The 19,754-nt window shown below is 46.1% G+C and overlaps 1 protein-coding gene across 2 annotated transcripts in view; it reads right to left on the bottom strand.

Annotated features, from left to right (window-relative positions):
* Positions 1-19,754, bottom strand: part of LOC146806326 (protein NSUN7-like) — a 116,951-nt gene that overhangs the window by 40,525 nt on the left and 56,672 nt on the right. For both annotated transcript variants that reach the window (XM_085623527.1, XM_085623526.1), the window contains one exon: positions 17,285-17,437. In XM_085623527.1, the coding sequence (XP_085479653.1) occupies positions 17,285-17,437 (153 nt within the window). The remainder of the gene's footprint in view (positions 1-17,284; positions 17,438-19,754) is intronic.

Here is a 19,754-nt window from a genome sequence, read left to right as displayed (position 1 = left end):
CTTTATTTGATCTGTCTCCTGTCTACAATCTCCTCTTTTTCAATGTAACTCAAAGGGGAAAATCAATACCCCAGTTTTTTTCCAAAATCTCCCTCTTACCAAGTTCAAAATGTTCGCAAGTATGGCACATTGAATCATGGTAGGCAGGAGGAATTAGGGTAGGGACATGGACTCGGATAACAGAGGACAGGAGGGGCATGGAGAGGTGCACCAAACTGACCCTACATGGCAGGCATCAGGGTTTGCAGCAGCACAATACACCACACAGCGCATGCGGGACGGGAGTGCAGCACAACAATCCATAGAAAGCAATAGGGAGGGGACAGGACCATGCACATGGACAACAGAGAACAGATGGGAAAGAGGCAATGGTAGCTAGCTGACCATAATGGACTGACAGGAGAGAAAGCTGCAGCATAACAGACCATAAAGGGCAGGAGGGACGGATCAGGGGCATTACAATGGAACAGACAAGCCAGGAGGGAGGGAATAGGGGGTCTGCACATGGAAACAGAGGGCTGGGGGCAAAGTGGCAGGGCAGGAGCAGCAAGATGACCATGGAGGTCAGGCAGGATGGGCACTAGAAACAAGACACACCATGGAGAGCAACAATGAGACTATGGTGGCATACACACAGACCATGGAGGGAAGGTGGGAGGGGGTCAGGGGCAGCTAGCTGACCACACAGGGAAGGTGGGAGGGGCCATGGCAGCACAGAAGACCATGCATGGCAAGCGGGAGGGTTAGTGGCAGCACAATGGCTATGATGGGCAAGAAGGAGGGTGGAGGGGCATGCACAAAGGACCCTGGAGGATAGAAGGGAGGGTCAGGACCTGGGCACAGACAAGAGAGTTCAGGAGAAGGGGCCTCACAACAGACCGCACGGGGCAGGCAGGAGGAGCAGTTGCAGCACAACAGATCAGGGAGGGCAAAAGGGTGTGGCAGTAAAATGGACCATGGAGGACAGGAGGAAGGGGATAGGGGCATGGCATGTGGACAGGCAGGGTGCAGGTGGCAGGGACAGGTTACAGTCATCTGACAATGCTAGGCAGGTGGGAGGGGAGTGGCAGCTCAACAGAACACTCAGAGTAGATAGGAGTGGCAGGTCCATGGAACATGGTGGTCAAAAAGGATGGAGCATGGGCATGCACAAAGACATCGGAGGGCAGGGGGAAGGAGAATAGGGGCAGCAAGCTAAGCACAGAGGCTAAGCAGGAGGTCAATGATGGGCCATAGAATTGGGCAATGGAGGGCAGGAGGAGTGGACTGGTACATCATGCTAAATGGAGGGCAGTGGCAGCACATCAGACCATGCATGGCAGGAGGGAGGAGGCTAGTCCATGGATTCACACAACAGAGGATAGGGAGGAGGTGGATGGGGCAGCAAGCTAACTGTTCAGAGAAGGTGGGTATTAGGAACTTTATTGTTTTTAAAATGTGTGTCTGTGCGAACTACTTAAAATATGAACAAGTATGCAGCATAATCTCACTTTTATTCAGGAAGAAGAGGACGTTTGTGACTGTGACTCCGGGCTCACTTGGCAGAAACACCCCCTGACCCTCCACCCCCATCGCAAAATGTAACGCCCGTGAAAAGGGTAGGTGGACGCAGTGTTATATAGAACATAGTCCTGAGAGCACGATTGAAAATGAAAACTAGATGTAGTATATGGTATAAACTATGCACCAAAAAGTGTGATATAGGATGAACCGGGCGTGAAATATAATATGCAATACATTGTGCGCAATGACAGATTCATTGGAGAGCGCGAGATAGCACAGGCACTAGCGCGTGCTATGCGATATGCGCCTTGGAGTGTAATATGCACAGGGCAGTGTTGTGTAACATAACTAGTCTCTAAAGTTGTAATATAAAATATGTGCTGGGGAGTGTAACGTTGCATATGCACTGTGACAAAGATATGGATCCCAGATTGTAATATGTATGGCATAGCGCTGTGCGTTATAACATACACATCGAGGAAGGCACGTTAGATGGGGAAATATAACCCGTGCAAAGGCAAGTGTGGCATGACATATTTACGGGGTGGTGTTACAGTGCACATGGGCTAGAGAGTGTCATAGCATACGCACTAGCAGGTGGAATACAACACAGAGGTGTGAGGCAATCGGCGGGCACTGGTGGGTGTAACACAGCATTGGGCTCAGCCAGGAGCACGCTGTGACTCTCAAGTGAGGTTCGTCTCCTTTCCAGAGAGTAAAATAAAAAGTTTTACACATCCGGCGGTGGATGTGTTTTTTATTAACCGTGAGGGGGGTTTCTTGCATAGTTTGGTCGAATTTTTGTCGAATCCCCTTTGATGGCTTGGTGTGCGTGTATATTAAATGTGCCCGTCAATAGCTACCCATGTTTGTATAAATAAACGACAAGGGTGTCTACTTGGAGAGTACCCACCGGCGGGGGCGCCGGGATTAGGCACGGTAGGGCGTCAGACACGTCAGAGCTTCACTAGCGGTGTAAATACATTCCATGTGGATTCACTCTCGCCTTTTAATGAATATCACGCAAATCATCATGGTGATAGGTACATACGGTTTGTCCTAGGTGTTTCTATAAATATATATATTTTTAAAATAATAAAAAACAAAGGCCGGCCCCGGGGGATGGGGTCCCCGGAGCCATAAGTGGCCTGAGGAGGGGGGCAACGCAGCCCCCTCCTTAAGAATTTAAATTAAAAAAAGGCCATGACCCGGGGGTTGGGGTCCCCGGGGCCGATTAAGGCCTTGGGAGGGCCAAATTTATTTTTTTCAACCAAAAAAATTAGGGTGCAGGCCCTGGGGGATGGGATCCCCAGGGCCAGTAAATTAGAAAAAGAAGGGGGGGCCACACAGCCCTCCTTCTTAAAAAAATAAAATAAATAAAAGACCGGCATCGCGCTGGAGGCCACGCCCCCTCCTTGCAGCACTCTGCAAACGCGCCCCCTGGCCAGTTGTAAGTTGGGGAATTAATTCCCCTTCAATACTGAGGGTCCCTGAGGGCCAACTAGCCCAACAGGTATCTCCAGTGTGCGCCAGGGAGCTGCGTTGCAGACAGGTGTTCTGAGGCCACGCCCCTTTTTACACCTCTATGCAACGCAGCTCTGTGGCGCTTACTGGAGGTACCTAGTGGGCTAGTTTGACCCTAGGGACCCTTAGGATTCAAGGGGACTTAATCTCTCAACTTAGAACGGCCACAGGGCGCGTTTACACAGTGGTGAAGGGAGGGGACGGGGCCTGAGGTGACGTGTGCAAACACGCCCTGTGGCGCATTTTAAGTTGGGGTAATAATTCCCGTTCAATCCTGAGGGACCCTGGGGGCCAACTAGCCCACCAGGTGCTTCCAGTAAGTGCCACTGCTCTGCGTTGCAGAGAGGTGGTGCAGGCCGTGCCACTTTTTACACCTCTCTGCAATGGCGCTTACTGGACGTACCTAGTGGGCTATTTTGCCCCTAGGGATCCCCAAGATTCAAGGGGTCTTTATCTCCCAACTTAAAAAACGGCCACAGGGCATGTTTACACAGTGGGGAAGGAAGGAGACGGGGCCTGAGGTGACGTGTGCAAACACGCCCTATGGCGCGTTTTAAGTTGGGGAAATAATTCCCCTTCAATCCTGAGGGCCCCTGGGGGCTAACTAGCCCACCAGGTGCTTCCAGTAAGCGCCACTGAGCTGCGTTGCAGAGAGGTGGTCCAGGCCGTGCCACTTTTTACACCTCTCTGCAATGCAGCTCTGTGGCGCATACTGGAGGTACCTAGTGGGCTAGTTGGACCCTAGGGACCCTCAGGATTTAAATTAACTTAATCTCCCAACTAAAAACGGCCACAGGGCATGTTTACACAGTGGTGAAGGGAGGGGACGGGGCCTGAGTTAACGTGTGCAAACAAGCCCTGTGGCGCATTTTAAGTTGGTGAAATAATTCCCCTTCAATCCTGAGGACCCCTGGGGGCTAACTAGCCCACCAGGTGCTTCCAGTAAGCGCCACTGAGCTGCGTTGCAGAGAGGTGGTCCAGGCCGTGCCACTTTTTACACCTCTCTGCAACGCAGCTCTGTGGCGCATACTGGAGGTACCTAGTGGGCTAGTTGGACCCTAGGGACCCTCAGGATTCAAGGGGACTGAATCTCCCAACTTAAAACGGCCACAGGGCATGTTTACACAGTGGGGAAGTGAGGGGACGGGGCCTGAGATGACGTGTGCAAACATGCCCTGTGGCGCGTTTTAAGAGGTAGTTTTAATCCCCTGCCCTATTATATACTAGGGGCTTACAGAGGAGGTCATGCTGATCCCAGGGGGACCCCAACGCATAGTGTTCCCTAGTGTATGTAGGTGTTTTCACTGTATTCTGAGTGTCTTTTAACATAGCACTGGCTCTAGGACTGGTTAGTCAGACTCAGTTACCACCAGTATCCGTCTGAAAAAGTTGAGGGTACAGGATGATTTTGCAACAAGGCTTCTTTCTGCTCTTCTGTTTGTTCTTTCTCCACGTTATCCTTCTTCCTGAACTTTTCTTCGTCTTTGAGGACTTCTGTTGCTTCTTTCTGCATTTCTTTTTTTTCTTTCTGTGCGTTTTTTCTTCTTTCTTCACATGTCCTATCTCTGTAGGCATAGTTAGAAATTAGCATTTAAAAAACCTTTGAAATTCACTGAAAAAACCATAGGTTTCAGGCACTTTATAGTTAGGAATTAGCATTTAAAAAACCTTAGAAATTCACTGAAAAAACCATAGGTTTCAGGGGCGTTATAGTTAGCTGGACTTTTCACTCGTACAAAACCATTGAAATTCCCCCGTTATAGTTAGTTCAGCTAACTATAACTCGCGCGCCCGCAATGCACTGCTGATGACGTCACATATTACTTCACTCATGACATGGTCAGTGACATCACTCATGACATCACTGATGACATCTCAAATGACATCCCTAATGACATCACTGAAGACATCATCCTTGTGATAGAGTGGCAGACCTCCTCTTCCCCTAATATAACCTTTGATACACACATTCAAAAATAGAAACTACAATGTTCAAAACAATGGACATACCAATACCAGTTACAACAACCTATTCAGTAATTCTAAGATCCACATACACATCCACTCATTCACCAACAGTCCTATACAGTCACTCATACATGTACTCACTCATCATATGTACTCACACACCTATACATCCTGTTACACAACGCCACTCATCCATAGAGTTACTCACACACATAGTCACTCATGCTAATAAAGAATCAAACATCCATTTACTTGCATGTATAGTTATACACACACCACCACACTTACTTCTACAGAAACTTACACATACTTAGTCTTTTAAACAATCACTTATAGAAACACATACTTATTCATACAGGAACTCTTTCAATCTCTCACTCTCACATATACTCACTTATATACACCAATAGTCACATATACTAGTTTAAAACATATGTAGTTACTCATAAAGACACTATTGAGACAGTCTATCACTCACTAACACACCCATGCACACACTCATCCACCCATACAGTCCTGCACACATGCTCTCTTCAACACATACAAACAGTGAGTCACTCATTCATGCACCTATGCACTACGTAATACCCCCACCGAACCATACAGACATCAGACACTTATACTGATACTCAAAAACCAACTAATAACCTATATAGACACTCATGTAGCTACTCACCAACCCATGCAGCCATTTACACACAAAGTGAGAGACTGATACAGATATTTACACATTTAAACATTACTCACTAAGCCATGTATTCACTAAGATACACTTAAACATTACTCACTAAGCCATGTATTCACTAAGATACACTTAATCAGTCAGTTATACAATCAATTTTTCAAAAACAAATTATCCATTTAGACACTTATATACCCATTTATTCTTCTATCGACCTTGAGATATACATATATAAAACATATGTAATTTTCAGAAAAACACACATTCACTGGATGATGTCATCAGTGATGTCATTTGAAGTGTCATCAGTGATGTCATGAGTGATGTCACTGACCATGTCATGAGTGATGTAATATGTGACGTCATCAGCAGTGCATTGCAGGCGCGCGAGTTATAGTTAGCTGAACTAACTATAACGGGGGAATTTCAATGGTTTTGTACGAGTGAAAAGTCCAGCTAACTATAACGCCCCTGAAACCTATGGTTTTTTCAGTCAATATATATATATATATATATATATATATATAGAGACCATATATATATATATATGTGACCAAGGCTGCTTGACAGCCGAAACGCGTCTTCTACCCCCTCGTAAATAAACTCACAATTTTCAGCAAGACAGGTGTAGCTCGCCTTCTTTCCAGGTGGAACTGTGGGGAGAATTTTGTTGCAATATATATATATATATATATACACACACACACACACACACACACACACACACACACACACACACACACACCCTCTCTCTCTCTCTAATGTATATATATATATATATATATATATATATATATTCACTGAAAAAACCATAGGTTTAAGGAACGTTCTAGTTAGTTGGACATTTCACTCGTACAAAACCATAGAAATTCCGGTGTTCTAGTTAGTTCAGCTAACTATAACTCACGCCCCCGCAATGCACTGCTGATGACGTCACATATTACATCATTCATGACATGGTCAGTGGCATCACTGATGACATCTCAAATGACATCACTGATTAAATCATCCAGTGACTGTGTGTTTCCGTAAAGTTTAAATTTGTTTTATATATATGCCAAGCTTTATTGAAGAATGAGTGGGTGTATAAGTGTCTGTATGGAGGATTTAGTAGGTACATGACTGACTGTATAAGTGAGGGATTAAATGTGTCTTTCTGAATGCTTGAATTAGTGACTAAACTGTGTGAAAGTCTGTATCAGTCAGTCTGTTGTTGTGTAAGCTGCTGCATGGGTTGGTGAGTAGCTGCAGGAGTGTCAATATGGGTTATTGATTGCTTGCCTGAGTATTTCTATGGCTGCCCGAGTCTGTGTGTGGGTGGGTGTGCATAGATGTGTGTGTGAGTGGTTGATTCACTGGGTGTATGGGTTCAAGAGTGCATGTGGAAACAGCTGTATGGGTGGGTGAGTGTGTGTATGGGTGTGTTGGTGAGTGAATGGATGTCTCAGTGGTATATGTGTAAGTAAGTACATATGTAAAAGGCAGTGTGTGAGTGATGCTGTATATAAATAACTATATGTGAGAGTCAGTAATTGTGAGAGTGGCTGCATGGATGAGTGTGTATTTGTTTCAGTGATTCTATAAGAGAGTAATTATGTGTTAGTATATCTATGAATAAGTGAGGTGGTGTCTGTATAAGTGTATAGGTGAGTAAATGGAAGTATGATTGATTCTTTGCATGACTGACTAGGTGTGTGAGTAACTGGATATGTGGCAGTGTGTTAGTGTCTGTATAGGTGTATGAGTGCATATGATAGTGTTGTATTGATGAGTGACTGCATGTATGAGTGACTGTATGGGTGAAGGAGTGGATGTGTGTGTAGACCTAGGAATCAGTCCGTGCATATTTAGTAACTGGTATTGATGTGTCTATTTATTCGAAAATGGTAGTCTGTATTTTAGAGTGTGTGTATCAAAGGTTATATTCAGGTGTGAGGAGGTGCATCAGATTTTCACGTTGATGATGTCATCAGTGATGTCCTGAGTGATGTCATTTGAGATGTCATCAGTGATGTCACTGACCATGTCATGAATGATGTAATATGTGACGTCATCAGCAGTGCAATGCGAGGGTGCGAGTTATAGTTAGCTGAACTAACTATAACACCGAAATTTCTATGGTTTTGTACGAGTGAAATGTCCATCTAACTATAACGTTCCTGAAACCTATGGTTTTTTCAGTGAATGTCTATGTTTTTTTAAATGCTAATTTCTAACTATAACGTGCCTGAAACCTATGTTTTTTGTAGTGAATTTCTATGGTTTTTAAATGCTAATTTCTAACTATAACGTGCCTGAAACCTATGTTTTTTTCAGTGAATTTCAAAGGTTTTTTAAATGAAAATTTGTACGTCTAATGTACCTCAGTCCTATGTTTTTATTTTCTATACACATATATATATTTAAAAAATTGTGAATAATTTTTAGTTAGGAAAACTATCTTCATTCTTTTTTTTGTGTAATATTATACAGAAGTCGCGTACCCTTCGCGCTTCCTACACAATGGCTGCGCGCATTCCGGTAGCCATTTTGAAAAGTCACGCTACGGTCGCAGCTTTGGCGTGATTTGTAAAGTATGAAATATCTTTAAATTAATTATAAATAAAAGTTTTCCTTTAAGTGTTTGTCTAAATTTATTAATAAAAGTATTTTTAAAGTATTAATTTCTATATAATTTCGACGAAAGTAAAGTTACGAAATGCGTGGTGTAGCCGCGTAATGTGTGCAGCATCTCCCCACGCGTATTTCCGGGGTCATGACATAATCGCGCTGAGATCGAGCCAAAGTCGAGACTTCGGCATACTTTTAAAGTTGAAAAAATTACTATAGAAAGTTTGAATATGATATTAGGCTGAACAGTTTTGCTAATACACTTATTAAAAGCTTATAGAAATTTTTATTTATAGGGTATAATGATATATATGATTTTCGCGGGTGCGCCAAGGGTGCTCGACGAGTGCGTGCTCCCTACGCGACTTCATGTCAGCAAAAGAAAAAAGGAATCTGATTGGTTGAAATCAATTTCATTGTGAAAGAGGGAGGATCCATCCTTCTGATATTTCCCTTACTTTTTGTTCTTGATAGAGAGAAGACCTGTTTCTTGCTTCTCTTTATTTTGATATACCTTTTTTGTGTGTTTGTTTATTTTTAATACAACTATGGCTTCTAGTTTTGCCGATGTTGATCCACTTGCAGTAGAGAAGGAAGAACAGATGGTGCAACAGAAGAAGAAAAGAAAGGAAAGCATTGTTTGGTCCTTTTTTAGTGTACAAGATGACCTGCGATGGATGCCGCTTCTGCCTCCCGTAACCTAGAACGGCACAGTACGGTCAAACCGCGGTGGGACGCACACTCGTTGACCTCTCATGGCACTGCTCTACACTTCGGGGAGGACGCTTTCCATTAGCTGTGTTTTCTGATGACGTGTCGCGCCGGCCCCGTCCAACAACAGGACTCCTTTAGATCGAAACCGACTCTTCCACTCTCTCACCGGAAGTGAAACCAGGCCACGCGGACACTTTCACAATACAACAGCCGGGAATGTACATTTCGGTAAAAAAACACATTCCTTCCTCGTAATCAAATAAAAGACTCACTGAATAACAGGGGCCAGCTTCGATCGGTAAACAGCTGTTACAACGACTTTTTTACTTGGCAATACCATTACAACGCATGCATTACCATGCATGCGTTGTACATCGCGAAGTCATTACTAAATATTTTTTTAGAATGCATGGTCTTTTACCACGCATGCCTTTACAACGAATTTAGTTGTAAAGGTATGTATGGTAAATGACCATGCGTTCTAAAATAATGTAGACGATCCATGTCGTTGTAAGGAAACATAGGCTGTTCCGTTTCCTCACAACGACCTGCACCGCCCCTAAGAGACGACGTGAAGCAGGAACCATGAGGAGTGACAGGTAAGGGGGATTGGGAATGGGGTGGGGGTCACTTTTCTAGGGTTTAGGGTAGTGCAGTGGTGTTTGTGTAGTGTAGGGGGTTGTGGTGGCGGTAGTGTTTTAGGGTTTAGGGTGGTGTAGTGGTGTTTGTGTAGTGTAGGGGGTCGTGCTCGGGGTAGTGGTTTAGGGTAGTGCAGTGGTGTTTGGGTAGTGTAGGAGGTCTGCTGGGGGTAGTGTTTTAGGGTAGTGAAGTGGTGTTTTGGTAGTGTAGGGGGTGGTGCTGGGGTAGATTTAGGGTTTAGGGTAGTGCAGTGGTGTTTTGGTAGTGTAGGGGGTCGTTCTGGGGGCAGATTTAGCGTTTAGGGTAGTGCAGTGGTGTTTGTGTAGTGTAGGGGTCGTGTTTTAGGGTTTAGGGTAGTGCGGTGGTGTTTGGGTAGTGTAGGGGGTCGTGCTGGTGGTAGTGTTTTAGGGTTTAGGGTAGCGCATTGGTGTTTGGGTAGTGTAGGGGGTCATGCTGGGGGTAGTGTTTTAGGGTTTTGGGTAGCACAGTGGTGCTTGGGTAGTGTAGGGGATCGTGCTGGGGGTGGTGTTTTGTGTAGCGCAGTGGTGTTTGGGTAGTGTAGGGTGTCTTGCTGGTGGTAGTGTTTTAGGGTTTAGGGTAGCGCATTGGTGTTTGGTTAGTGTAGGGGGTCATGCTGGGGTAGTGTTTTAGTTTTGCACAGTGGTGTTTGGGTAGTGTAGGGGGTTGTGCTAAGGGTAGTGGTTTCGGGTTTAGGGTAGCACAGTGGTGTTTGAGTAGTGTAGGGTGTCGTGCTGGGGGTAGTGTTTTAGGGTTTAGGGCAGCGCAGTGGTGTTTGGGTAGCGTAGGGGGTCGTGCTGGGGGGTAGTGTTTTAGGGTTTAGGGTAGCACAGTGGTGTTTGGGTAGTGTAGGGGGTCGTGCTGGGGTAGTGTTTAGGTCTCGCCTGACCCAGCGCATGCGCTGGTCTGGCGAGACTTATTGAGAGGGCTCCAAAAAGTGCTACCAGGCCAGCCTAGAGCCACAGTGCATGTGCGCGGGCGCCGCGCTTTACCGCCATTACTTTCGGTTTCACGGCCGCTTTGATGTTTGATCGCGATCACTTTCACTTTCGCGGCCGCACGCCCGCTTTGCATAGCCTATAGGGCTCGCTTTTGGGACCTTATAAGTATTTAGTTATGCAACTGTTGCATGGCTAAACACTTATAAGGTCCCAAAGGCGAGACCTATTGGCTATGCCAATGCTTGTTTAGTTTAGCACAGTGGTGTTTGGGTAGTGTAGGGGGTTGTGCTGAGGGTAGTGGTTTAGGGTAGTGCAGTGGTGTTTGGGTAGTGTAGAGGGTTGTGCTGGGGGTAGTGTTTTAGGGTTTAGAGTAGTGCAGTGGTGTTTGTGACGTGCAGGGGGTCGTGCTGAGGGTAGTGTTTTGGGGTTTAGGGTAGTACAGTGGTGTTTGGGTAGTATAGGGAGTCGTGCTGGGGGTAGGTTTAGGGTAGTGCAGTGGTGTTTGTGTAGTGTAGGGGGTCGGTCTGGGGTGGTGTTTTAGGGTTTAGAGTAGTGCAGTGGTGTTTGTGACGTGCAGGGGGTCGTGCTGAGGGTAGTGTTTTGGGGTTTAGGGTAGTACAGTGGTGTTTGGGTAGTATAGGGAGTCGTGCTGGGGGTAGGTTTAGGGTAGTGCAGTGGTGTTTGTGTAGTGTAGGGGGTCGGTCTGGGGTGGTGTTTTAGGGTTTAGGGTAGTGCAGTGGTGTTTGGTAGTGTAGGGGGTCATGCTGGTGGTAGTGGTTTAGGGTAGTGCAGTGGTGTTTGGTTAGTGTAGGGGGTCATGCTGGGGGTAGTGTTTTAGGGTTTAGGGTAGTGCAGTGGGGTTTGGTTAGTGTAGGGGATTGTCATGCTGGGGGTAGTGTTTTAGGGTTTAGGGTAGTGCAGTGATGTTTGGGTAGTGTAGGGGGTCGTGCTGAGGTAGTGTTTTAGGGTTTAGGGTAGTACAGTAGTGTTTGGGTAGTGTAGGGGGTCATGCTGGGGTATTGTTTTAGTGTTTAGGGTAGTGCAGTGGTGTTTGTGTAGTGTGCAGCGCATGCGCTGCATCGCTAGGCGAGACCTAAAAAGCATTGCACCAAGATGGCTGCCAACACTTCTTGGATTGAAGTATTGGCAGCCAATTAGAGCCAAGCTTGTGCTTGTGTAGTTAGGTCCCGCCCAGATATATAAAGATTTTTTTCCTTTAATATCTCAAAAACTACGGTATTTCTCAGGAACTATTAAACGGATTTACACCATTTAACAAAAAGGTCTATTTCTGAGCCAAGGGCTACCTTTTTGCCAAATTTGGTGTAATTCCGTTCAGCAGTTCGAGCTGTAGCCATGTCTAAACTTTCCTAAGGAAAATAACATGGAAAAAACACGTTTTGGGACCCCTTTTTTTTCTCAGCCCCTGCTAGGCAAATCACCCCGAAACTTTCAGGATAGGAGCGGAACATAGCGGGCCATAAGTTTTGAAAATTTCGCAAAGATTCATCAACCGGCACCAAAGGTTTTGGGAAAACAAAAAATGCTTTTTCTATGGAAACTAGGTCCTAACTATCTACTGGCGACCGCCAGTAGATAAAATATATATAAAAAAAATATTTAAAAAAAATATATATATATATATATATATATAAATGAATACTGGTGTCTCGTACTAACCCTCCTTTGCATCACACGCCATTCATCGAGGCTACAGGAACACAGCACCGAGCAGGTCAGAGAGGCAAACGGGTCCGTAGTTCATATGAAAACGCTTTTATTCTTTTTTTAAGTTTTTTAAATTTCAGCGAAGTGCAAAAAATGGGGATAGAGACACTTATATATATATAAATATATATATATATATGCTCTGATCTGTAGTGTAGGTTAGCTGTGGGTGGGATAAATGCAACGGCGGTGCTTCTGTGCTTGCTGGACCAGCCATGTGTTCAGGAACCCACAGCGCGCTCCCGCTCTCCTTTAAATAGCAGAGAGAAGACAGACGGGCTACATCTGTCCCAGGTGAGGTGATGCACAGTAGCAATCAATACCAGGTGGCACAGTCATGCAATCGGCAAGAAGTGGAACCCGCCGCATTACACTGTCGCCACCCTGATTCGACCAAACAAACGGACTCTGCATTTTAATATCAGCAAGTGTTCTATCATATGTCATGTTTACGATTCGTCCATGAGTGACGCATGGTCGCAAGTGCCCCCTGCCAACTCACAGCTAGCACTTTGACGACAGCAATCTAACATGCCCTTTACTGAGAAAGCAGGGCTGCCCCAGAACGTCTAATACGTGAAACGCGAGGGTGAAGTAAAGTGCCTGCTGCTTCTTCAAAGGCTCACATTCAGGTCCACTGAAATTGTAAGATTCTGCGGCCACGGACAGTTTCCATATAATTTATGGAGATGGTGTATTTGTCCACCATCTGCTGCTTAATTTTCAGTTTTAACAAAAATAATGATGCTCCTAGCTCAAAAGGATCACTAGTTATTTAAAAAAGCTGCTAGAGGTCCCTTTGAAGAGGTTGGTTGGTCACATTTCAGTTTCCGAGTGCTGCATTAGGGTGATAAACCGGTCCTAATGAGGCGAAACCTTGGCACAGACAGTGTTCCTTCATTATTTTGTCCTTTTACACATTTTAACAGATATTACAAAATTTGCTGCATAATGTGCTTTTTTTGCTGCGCAATTTAGTCAGCCCTGCCGCGTAATGTGCAGGGACCAGCCTGTGCTGCACTCAGGAAGACGACAACGCGCTGAAGGTCACCCCATGGCTCCCCAACTTCACTGCCCCCTTGTTTCCAACCTGTTCACAAGGCATGCTGCCTCATTTCTGTTGAGTGCCGCTGAGGTCACTGAGCGACTATCCAGCAGGGCCTGCCCAAATCACCTTCGGTACATAAGGCATTCTTCATTTCCATTGGCTACACCATGCACCAATCAGGCTTCCCACAGTATGTGCGCATTACAACACGTCTTTTGGGGATCACTCCACCAGTGGTGAACCAAGGTCTGGGATGGGAGAAAACTTGGGAAAGCATGGCCTCCGCTTTTGCTTGTTACCCTGGTACGAGTCAGAAATGAGGGTATTCACTGGAGAACGCGTGGAGGTTAGATTAGACATTGTACCTTCAATTAGCCCATCATCAGCCGGTGGCCACCATGAGGCATCTTTGAAGGGATTGAAGACCCTCAACAGGAGAGTTCCCCAGGATAAGCCAATAAGGTGGCAGCTGGCCGTGGTGAACAGCAGAAGGCGGATCAGGCCTACTATGGGGTGTTTGCAGGGGTGCGTTGACCACGTACAATAATCCTCAATGAGTAGGCACCCTTTCTTTCAATAGCCGAGATCAGACTGACCCGACATGAATGACAATACTGCTCCCAAAAAGACCTTCCTGGAATGTGGGCGCTAACAGCATTATAATAATAACTTTTATAAAGCGCATGGTTACTCCATCTGGAATGTCCCTGCACTAGGAATGCCACTCAAAAGAGCCTAAGGGTGTGAAAACAGATCACTATCTAAATGAATCATCAACAATTAAATAGAACTTAGCAGAGAAGATCTCAAAAGGGGGCCAGGAGAGTGCAAATTGCGAGACGCAAAATCAAATTGTCGTACATCTGGCCCTGAATGATGTGCCAGAGGTGCAATCCGATCAAAGGGCCCAGGTTATCCGTTCTTCTAGTTGCTGATTTGCTGAATCTATACCCTTACTTAGAGTGGGGTAATTGGTCATTAGGGTATCTGTAAAAGCCTTCGGGGTAACTTTTGCCCTTTTCCGCATTTTACACTGCATGCCTTCTGTACAGATAGGTATGGGACTCGTCAGGGGGACTGAAAAGGAATTATATAATGGTCAGATCAGGTAACTGGGATGGGAGCCTCTACTATCACCCCTGCTGAGGTGGAAAAGAAAGAGACCATCGTGTAAGCAAAAAAATTTAGGAAGGGCCATGGACCCGCTGCGAAAGCTGAAGGATTTCTAGATCCTCAATGAGAGTGGAGTCCAGGCGGCAAAAAGCTTCTTCTAAATGTAAATTAAGGTCACCTAGCACTAACAGTTTAGTATAGGTCAGCAAAAGGGAGGCAAGATATTTGCTAACAAGGAGATAAAATTGGAAGCCAATCAATGTGGACGGTAGATTAAGAATCCTGCCAGCGTGCAGTTACTGGATGTGGTCAGGGAAAAGAAGGCCATGCGCAATCTACATTGTCAATTTCTTAGGGCCCGATTCACAAAAGTAATCTGAGACAAAATACTAAATTTACAACTTTCGGAATTCACCAAAGGCATTTAGGAGTAGTAAAGTTAGGATTCCTAACTGTACTACTTCTGGATGACTTTTGTGAATACCGAAAGTCGTAAAGTTAGGATGTTTCTCAGTTTAGGAGTAGTAAAGTTAGCAACCCTAACTTTACTACTCCTAAATGCCTTTTGTGAATACCGAAAGTAAAGTTAGGATTTTGTCTCAGTTTAGCAGTAGTAAAGTTAGGAATCCTAACTTTACTCCTACTAAATGCCTTTTGTGAATACCGAAAGTCGTAAAGTTAGGATTTTTCTCAGTTTTTAGGAGTAGTAAAGTTAGGAATCCTAAGTTTACTACTCCTAAATGCCTTTTGTGAATACCAAAAGTCGTAAAGTTAGGATTTTGTCTCAGATTACTTTTGTGAATTGGGCCCATAGAAAGTACAACGTATTGCTTGTTTAAAAATGATCTCAGTACCACCCTCCCTTTGGGGCTTGCGATCACACCTAAATATCACGTAACTCGGTGAGTTAGCGGCAAGAATATCTGTGGCAGAGTTTTCAGTGAGCCAGGTTTCTGATAAAAATAGAGCATCAGGCTGTTGGTCTGTAAGAACATCAAAAATCTCAGTTTTGTGTTTAGGGGGGGATTGACAATGCTGAGAATTGATAAGGTGACACCCTTTGGGGAAGATGCCTACCAGACCTTCTGCACTCAGGCTGGGGTTACATAACACTTGCTCTCACATGTGGCATGACATCTTCTTTGGCCCTGACGCCTCCTACACACTTAGCAGTGTGATATGGAACGCAAAATGATTCAGCGTGTTATTATAGACACCAGGCTCCCTGGAGCACCACCCCGGTCTAGGGGAGGATTGGGTATTCTCATGGGTGAGGAGTGCCCTTCCAGTGGGTTTAAAGTGATGGGGACCTTACCACTTCCAGAGCTCTAAAGTCACCCAGGTCTGTGGGTGAGTAGCTCATCCAGTCTAGGTTTTTGTTTTGCATTCTGTGACTTGCAGACCTGTTTGTACAAATATAAAATCAGTATACACGTCCAGAATACAAAGCAAAACCTGGACCTGATGAGCTACTCAGGTGTGGACCTGGGTAACCTGAGATTACACTCTATAAGGGGCCATAGAGCAGGTTGGCCTGCACATATAACCATGATAACCCCCACACACACATGCCATGGCAGAGTGCCAGCAGAGGAGCCACCACTCACACAAGACATAAACAGAGGGATTCCAAGTACCAAGATCCACCCTTAGGGTTGGTAGTCCTTCGCTGTCACCCATCAAGCCTGCCCACGTATTGGTCTACATCTGGATTTAAAGGTGTGTGAATCATCAGGTGCAGGGTCACTCAGTCCCTTGAGATGAGTGACCGTCCATCCAGAAGCTCAGGCTGAACATGATCTCCACTGGTTCAAGTCTCAGGCTACCCTTCAGAGCTGTCCCATCTCTGGGGGGAATCATACAAAGGACCACCCCCAAGAGGCTTCCTCCTTCGCCAAGTTCTCCATGCAATCTCCAACTAACCACCCCACTTATATTAGTAAGACTTAATGCATGCACACTCACCCACACTTACTTCTGTGCCCTAGGGGAGCCCATCCCTTCCCCAAAACTCTTTAAATGTGCCTTCCCCCTTCTAGAATAAGCTAGAAGCATTCTTCCCCTAGGCCTCTCAGCACATGCATGACAATAATATGGTTCACTCAGGGATGGGGTACATGTCTGCACACAGTGGACAGTCCTGTCCCAACACCCTAGGCCTTTCAGCAGATACACAACAAGGATATGGCTTACCCGGTGCAGGGGTACGATGGTGGACAGTCCTGTCCCAACACCCTAGGCCTCTGAGCGCATGCATGACAAGGATATGGTTTGCTCAGGGCAGGGGTACATGACTGCACAACCAAACGGGGACAGTCCTGTCCCAGCACCCTAGGCCTCTGAGCGCATGCATGACGACGATATGGTTTGCTCAAAGCGGGACTACATGTGTGCACAAGCACACAGAGCACAGAGTCCTCCCACAGAACCTTTCCCTTGGTGATAAACGGTGCAGGTGGTAAAGGCTCTTGACACACAGTTGCTCCTCTGCTTAAGGTCACACGATGGTGGGGTGATAGTCTGCTTAATGCGGCCATGTGTTCCAAGCACTTGTACAGTTGTGTGATGTGGCACAGTGCATCAGCATTAACGATGCAATCTGTGCATTTCTCATGCAGTATGTATTGTACAAGTAGTAAGTCCTCAAAGTAAGTTCCAGCCTGTAAGATTTCCTAGCACATTGTCCTAGAATCCATCCCCCAGAGCATGCCATGAAGTGTCACACATGATTCAGCCAGGACCATCACCCATCATGCTCACGATGCCCCCACTGTGCAGGCTGGGTGGGAGCCTCACCTGGTTTTCATCTTATTCACCCAAGCGTAGAATGGCACTGATCCTGCCATAATTTGGCCTTTCTGCACAAACTCTGGTAAGAGGCATGAAAGAGACGAGACCTCTCTCCGGATCCGCACTCGGGCGAAGGCTGCGGCGAGCTTAGTCCGGTGGCTGTGAGGGAGAAAGTGAGGGTAAGTTAATGCACACTTGACAAAGCTCCTTCACTACCAGTGCAGCCACTGCTTGGGGTTAACCCTTCCCCAAACCAGATGATAAACACAAGCAGGATCTGTGCTGGGACTGTGAGGCAGTGTGCTCCCAACCCCCATTCTGTTTAGATGATAAACACAAGCAGGATCTGTGCTGGGACTGTGAGGCAGTGTGCTCCCAACCCCATTCTGTTTAGATGATAAACACAAACAGGAACTGTGCTGGGACTGTGAGGCAGTGTGCTCCCAACCCCCATTCTGTTTAGATGATAAACACAAGCAGGAACTGTGCTGGGACTGTGAGGCAGTGTGCTCCCAACCCCCATTCTGTTTAGATGATAAACACAAACAGGAACTGTGCTGGGACTGTGAGGCAGTGTGCTCCCAACCCCCATTCTGTTTAGATGATAAACACAAACAGGAACTGTGCTGGGACTGTGAGGCAGTGTGTTCCCAACCCCATTCTGTTTAGATGATGAACACAAACAGGAGCTGTGCTGGGACTGTGAGGCAGTGTGCTCCCAACGATAAACACAAACAGGAACTGTGAGGCAGTGTGCTCCCAACGATAAACACAAACAGGAACTGTGCTGGGACTGTGAGGCAGTGTGCTCCCAACCCCCATTCTGTTTAGATGATGAACCCAAACAGGAACTGTGCTGGGACTGTGAGGCAGTGTGCTCCCAACCCCATTCTGTTTAGATGATGAACCCAAACAGGAACTGTGCTGGGACTGTGAGGCAGTGTGCTCCCAACCCCCATTCTGTTTAGATGATGAACCCAAACAGGAACTGTGCTGGGACTGTGAGGCAGTGTGCTCCCAACCCCCATTCTGTTTAGATGATGAACCCAAACAGGAACTGTGCTGGGACTGTGAGGCAGTGTGCTCCCAACCCCATTCTGTTTAGATGATGAACACAAACAGGAACTGTGCTGGGACTGTGAGGCAGTGTGCTCCCAACCCCATTCTGTTTAGATGATGAACACAAACAGGAGCTGTGCTGGGACTGTGAGGCAGTGTGCTCCCAACCCCCATTCTGTTTAGATGATAAACACAAACAGGAGCTGTGCTGGGACTGTGAGGCAGTGTGCTCCCAACCCCATTCTGTTTAGATGATGAACACAAGCAGGATCTGTGCTGGGACTGTGAGGCAGTGTGCTCCCACCCCCATTCTGTTTAGATGATAAACACAAACAGGAGCTGTGCTGGGACTGTGAGGCAGTGTGCTCCCAACCCCATTCTGTTTAGATGATGAACACAAGCAGGATCTGTGCTGGGACTGTGAGGCAGTGTGCTCCCAACCCCATTCTGTTTAGATGATGAACACAAGCAGGAACTGTGCTGGGACTGTGAGGCAGTGTGCTCCCAACCCCATTCTGTTTAGATGATGAACACAAGCAGGAACTGTGCTGGGACTGTGAGGCAGTGTGCTCCCAACCCCCATTCTGTTTAGATGATGAACACGTTCTCTCCCTGCTCGCTGGCTCTTGCCCATGTTTTAGTCCCCACCAGTTCCTGCTCTGGCTCTCTCTGAACGTCTTCAATGATGGGTGATGTTTCTGCTGAGGCTCCAGGTTTGAGTCTGCTTGAAAAGGTTTCACCTGTCTGGTGTTTGCCAATGTAGTAATCTGTGGGTCACCTGACTTGATAGCCATGGCAACCATCATACTGACAGGCTAAGATGCCTACAAAGTACTATTGCAAAATACAAAGAGGATATCATTTCCCCCAATGTATTTGTGTATACTGCAACATTCTATAGTTAACATTTTAAGGACGCTGGAGCCTCGCCCATCAATCTGGCAAGCTTCATCAAAGGATCCGCTTCTCGCCTTGGATAAAATATTTTTTTGTAAGGTGGGCTCCTAAGTAGCAGCTCTCTGTAGGCATCTTGGTGGACCCTTAGGCACATAGTTATGAAGGTTTTGTGTCGCCCTTGCACAACACAGGGGCGGTGCAAAATCTAAGTGAGATTTACCAAGCCACGCAAGTCACCTTGCGTGGTCCTGCATAGCTTGATAAATCTAGAGGAGCGCAAGTCACTGTCTTCTGTTACTCTGCTGCAGGGAGGCGTTCCGTGGATGGAGTGCGGGTGTTTCCACACATCCAGCCATGCATTCGGACATATTCCTAGATTTACCAACACTGGCAGACCTGCTTAGAATTGTACGCTTCCCCACCAGGGGTGCAACGAGGAGAAATATCTTTATTTCTCCTTTTTTCCCTCTTTCTAAAAAGCCTCTCATGATTGTTTTTGTGCAGAAAGGTGTCCCTCCCT

Source organism: Triturus cristatus, chromosome 8 (genome assembly GCF_964204655.1).
Source record: "Triturus cristatus chromosome 8, aTriCri1.1, whole genome shotgun sequence".
Taxonomy (NCBI): domain Eukaryota; kingdom Metazoa; phylum Chordata; class Amphibia; order Caudata; family Salamandridae; genus Triturus; species Triturus cristatus.
Note: the sequence above shows the minus strand (reverse complement) of the source record. Positions and strands in the feature narration are given on the sequence as shown.